The following is a 4507-nucleotide window of genomic DNA, read 5'->3' on the forward strand; positions in this document are numbered from 1 at the left end:
CTGTTCAAAGCACAGTGGAAAGATCAATGAGGGGATTGACAGTCAAGTGATGTCGTTTGCACAGGTGTGTGTGGGTGCGTGTGTGCGATTGTGTGTGTGTGTGTGTGTGTGTGTGTGTGTGTGTGTGTGTGTGTGTGTGTGTGTGTGTGTGTCTGTGCGGGCGCTGTAAATGTGCGGCTGGGTTACATAAAACGGGGGCAATAAATCAACAGCCGAGTGCGAAAATTACGCAAATGGGGGCTTTCCTCTCTCTCTCTCTTTCTCTCTCTCTCTCTCTCCTGCCGCACCTGAGTCATTTCGAAGCGGGGGGCGTGGGGTTGTAAAGCGTTTAGGGTAATGGCAACATCACTTTCATGATATCTGACTTATACACACACTCTCTCTTTCTCTCCTTTTCACGCACAAGTTGCTGCTGAGATGCGCACAGCTCTAACACACACTGACAGTATTAAATGTGGGCCTGTGCTGAAGTGCTCATGAGCATTGCGTCTACATGAGCTTCAGTGAAGTTGCTGTGCTGCTATAAGGGGAAACGAGGAGGGAAAGAACCTATCGTGCTCATTTTTATTAGTAGTTTTAATTTCCTCTCCAAGTCCCTGCGCTCTCCGCACTGAAACTGAACATCAAAGGTGAGACAGGAGAGCGATGAGCAGAGGGATGAAGGGCCTCCGTTTCAAACGGGAGCAGATATGAGCCATAAAGGGAGGAGATCGTGCTGCATTTGCATTAAAAGGCAAATTGGGGTGAATTACCGTAGGGAGTATTGCGTTATATAGATGTTGAGCGCAGCGCACTGGTGTCACACTGCGCTACATGCTGCCGCTGGAGGAGCTGAGCGCAGGATACCGCAGAAATAAAAGGCTGAAGTGCACTGAGGAGAGAGAGAGAGAGAGAGAGAGAGAGAGAGAGAGAGAGAGGAAAACCCTGAAGTGCACCGGAGCAAAGGGGAGTATCCCGAGGTGAGGAGGAGAAAGAGGGAGCGGACAGAGGACTGGGGAGAGGGATAAATAGCAGAAGAGAGGAGTAGAAGGGACGCGGGGCTGCTGCAAGCAGGGATACCTGCATACATCAAGATAACACGGGAGTTTAATCTCAATTAGATGACAGTCTAATTAACGGTGCTGGTGACTGCGCCAAAACGCGCACACACATTGGAGATTTTCTCCGCCCGCACATCCAACTTTTCTTTTCCTCCGCTTCACGGGCTGACCCCTCGCTCGCTGGTTCGTACCGAGGCTCTGTGCTCATCACTTGGACTTGGATCTCCTGTGCTGTAAAAGCCGCATCGGCTGTCTTATCTGTGATGGGGGCAGCGGCGGAGGTTGGGAGCTTCGTCAACGGATTTCTGGACAGCTTTGGCCAAGCGGGTGCCGCTTCGGCTCCCGTCGGCTCTCATTTCGTTCTCACCCCAGCCGGGGCGGTGGACTACAACTCGGTGACCGGACTAATGATGGGGGGACAGGGACAGCAGCAGGAGCACCTAGTGTCCGCGGAGAGGCTGTCCCGGAGCCTGGCGGACCTCAGCCATCTGAAGGGGATTCTGAGGCGGCGGCAGCTCTACTGCAGGACCGGCTTCCACCTGGAGATCCGTCCCGACGGCACCGTGCAGGGCACCAGGAAGGACCACAGCAGATTCGGTACACACCCCTTCACAAATAAACCTATATTCATTATTATTATTATTATCATTATTGTTATTATTAGTAGTATTATCAGCAGTAGCTTCCTGTAGTAGCCTAGTAGTACTGTGGTGGTCTGATCCTTTGTGGAATTTCTGCTATAGGCTCTATTGTGAGATACAGACTGACAGGTAGCTTACCCCTATGGTGGAGTCACACACACACACACACACACACACACACACACACACACACACACACACACACACACACACACACAGAGAGAGTTTAGTGTAACGTTTAATGATTGTTAAATGAAAACTAATATTATCACATGCAGCCATGCAGGTTACTTCAATCTACCTGAAACACATCACTGGTGCTATAGATGCTATAATGCATCCAGAGAAACATAATTTATTTCAAGATGATTATGCTTCCCAGATGGGACATTGCTTTGAGCATTTCATGTTTGCACATTTTTACCACATTTCCTCTTCCAGATTAGATTGGAAGCTTTTCTTTACTTTTACCAGCTTATCTTCAGTTATCAAGATAAACAGCTGCAGTTTACTGCAGATCAAAAGTAGACCTCTGAGAGATTTCTGTTAGTGCTGCAGGCTGTAGCACTTCTGGCACTTGATTTATTCCATTTGAGACTTGGATGTAACTTAATGCCAGAGGCCATTCCAGACACCCAGCCTTGCTTGTCAGAGTCAGCTGGTGCGGTTATTTACTGTACTTTTTTTTGGAGGACAGGTCAATTTTACACAAGGTGTCCATCTTCAGATGTTCCTTTTGGCTTATATATCTAAATGATGTGACAAACACATGATATTGTAGGATACTCTACAAGCAGCAGTGGAACAGACTTAAGCAGGACTAATGTTATGTTGTATCCAAGATAATTAAATTCACATTTATGGGTGTTTTCAGATATGGTTATGAGAAATCACGCTGAACAAAATTGTCTGACCAGTGAGTCTAATGTAATGTAATGTAATGTGTGTGTGCAGGTATTTTGGAGTTCATCAGTCTAGCTGTGGGACTTGTCAGCATCAGAGGGGTGGACAGTGGACTCTACCTCGCCATGAACAGCAAGGGAGAACTGTACGGATCGGTGAGTGCACATACTATTGAGTACACACTGAACGCGCACATCTGTATACCAATTCTCAACATATCTGATCTGCGGGCAGCAGGTGGCACATTCTGCATCACTCAACTCATCTTTCCCCTGCTTATCTGTCTGTCTGCAGGAGAAGCTGTCTGCAGAGTCTGTTTTTAGGGAGCAATTTGAAGAAAACTGGTACAACACCTACTCATCCAACATTTACCGGCATGGAGAAAGAGGGGCATTTTACTTTGTTGCGCTGAACAAAGATGGGACGTCCCGGGATGGAACGAGGTCGAGGCGACATCAGAGGTTCACGCACTTCTTACCGAGGCCTGTAGACCCGGACAGAGTACCAGAGCTGTACAGAGACATATTGGGCCAGAGCTGAGACTGAAGGGGCGTTACCTTGACCCCATCAGAGCTGCAAAGCAAGTGCACCTAATCCTAACCCACTCTTGAGGGAGATGGAAGATCTGGTTGATCTGGACAAAACAGGATCATAAACAGTGCACCAAATCAACACTCCCCACTGATGGCATGGAGGAAGGACAGAGATCCTTTCTGACCCACACTAGCCGGGGAGCTTGACTGAACAGCACCAGGGATCTTCTGTGGAAGATGTAAAGGCCCCTTACACAGACACAAACACTTGGGCCTCTAATATTGCCCTTTTATGGGCCTATGCAGAGGCCCTGGTGGCCAAACAGACAAGTCATGGATTTGAGTTTCCACTTCTTAAATCCAGCTACCTGCTTGTCCAAACTGCATGTTCAGGAGGTCAAAAGTATGGGAACTAGGAGGTGAGATTAACAACTAGCTGCTAGCGTCTTTCTGCTGTGGCTGCTGAGTCTTGTCAATTCCACTGTTTTCAGTTATTTTTATTCAAATCACTACTGTGGCTGCTAAGTAAATGATTTATTGAAATGCTTAATCCTCTATACCGTGTGGCTGGTTTACACAAAAAGGTAGTTTCATGCACTGGAAATCAGCCATGTCTGTTGTGGGAAACGGGTCTGAGAGCTGGGGGAATCATCTCCATCGGACTGACTGTTGAGATGGTGTGGACGGATTCCCTTTGAAACTGCTCCAAAGAGAAATGCTGCTCGGAAAATATGACTTTTCTACAAAGTGCATGAGGAACAAAAGAAGAAGGATGTCTCCAGTGGAGTTTTATAAGGACTTTTTCTGTGGTGTCCCGTGGCGGATTACTGCGTGTTCTGTTGGAACTCCAGAGACTCATCTAGACCCCAGTGAAGGAATTTGGTTGTTCTCACACTGACTGCAGTCAAACAACGAGCACAGGGCTGACAAAGACACCCTTACAAACCTGTTGGCAGATTTTATTCTTATTTATGAATTTTTGTTTCCTAGGACATACAGTATATTTATTTCATATATTTATTTATTTTGAGAATATATTTTTACAGGTATGAGACAAAATAAAAAAGATATTCAGAAAAAGCCATGAGAGATTTTTCCTTGTTGTTGTGTTGTCATAGTATAAACTGCTGTTTTCCATTCTCACAGTGTGACTGAAGAGGTATATCAGTTTTTCAGACTTTGTGTTCACAGCATTGACTGACCTTGTGTCATATGGGTAAGTGATGATGCAACATCTGTCTGGTCAAAAACAGCACAGTATTTCCATGTGTCGCTTTATCACAATCTGCTTATCGACAAGCTGAGGTGACGTTTTCAGCTCTTCAAGGCTGGCCCAAAATTTATCTGGTGCTGTTGTTGGAGCGACAAGTCCTTAAAACCCCACTCCAGC

General features: G+C 46.5%; 1 protein-coding gene across 1 annotated transcript; it reads left to right on the plus strand.

Moving 5' to 3' along the window:
* Nucleotides 1–1011: 1011 nt before the first annotated feature.
* On the plus strand, nt 1012–4101 carry LOC125885753 (fibroblast growth factor 20-like). Its single transcript, XM_049571512.1, has 3 exons — nt 1012–1637; nt 2636–2739; nt 2879–4101. Exons 1-3 carry the CDS (start codon nt 1304–1306, stop codon nt 3122–3124), a joined length of 684 nt encoding a protein of 227 aa, XP_049427469.1. The 5' UTR covers nt 1012–1303; the 3' UTR covers nt 3125–4101.
* Nucleotides 4102–4507: the final 406 nt, after the last annotated feature.

This window comes from Epinephelus fuscoguttatus, linkage group LG3 (genome assembly GCF_011397635.1).
Source record: "Epinephelus fuscoguttatus linkage group LG3, E.fuscoguttatus.final_Chr_v1".
In the NCBI taxonomy this organism is placed as follows: Eukaryota; Metazoa; Chordata; class Actinopteri; order Perciformes; family Serranidae; genus Epinephelus; species Epinephelus fuscoguttatus.

Excerpts from the sequence above, each read along its gene's own strand:
- LOC125885753 (XM_049571512.1), top strand. The coding sequence starts at position 1,304 with ATGGGGGCAGCGGCGGAGGTTGGGAGCTTCGTCAACGGATTTCTGGAC. Across the intron at positions 1,638-2,635 it reads GAAGGACCACAGCAGATTCG|GTATTTTGGAGTTCATCAGT; the intron begins GTACACACCCCT and ends GTGTGTGTGCAG. Across the intron at positions 2,740-2,878 it reads AGGGAGAACTGTACGGATCG|GAGAAGCTGTCTGCAGAGTC; the intron begins GTGAGTGCACAT and ends GTCTGTCTGCAG.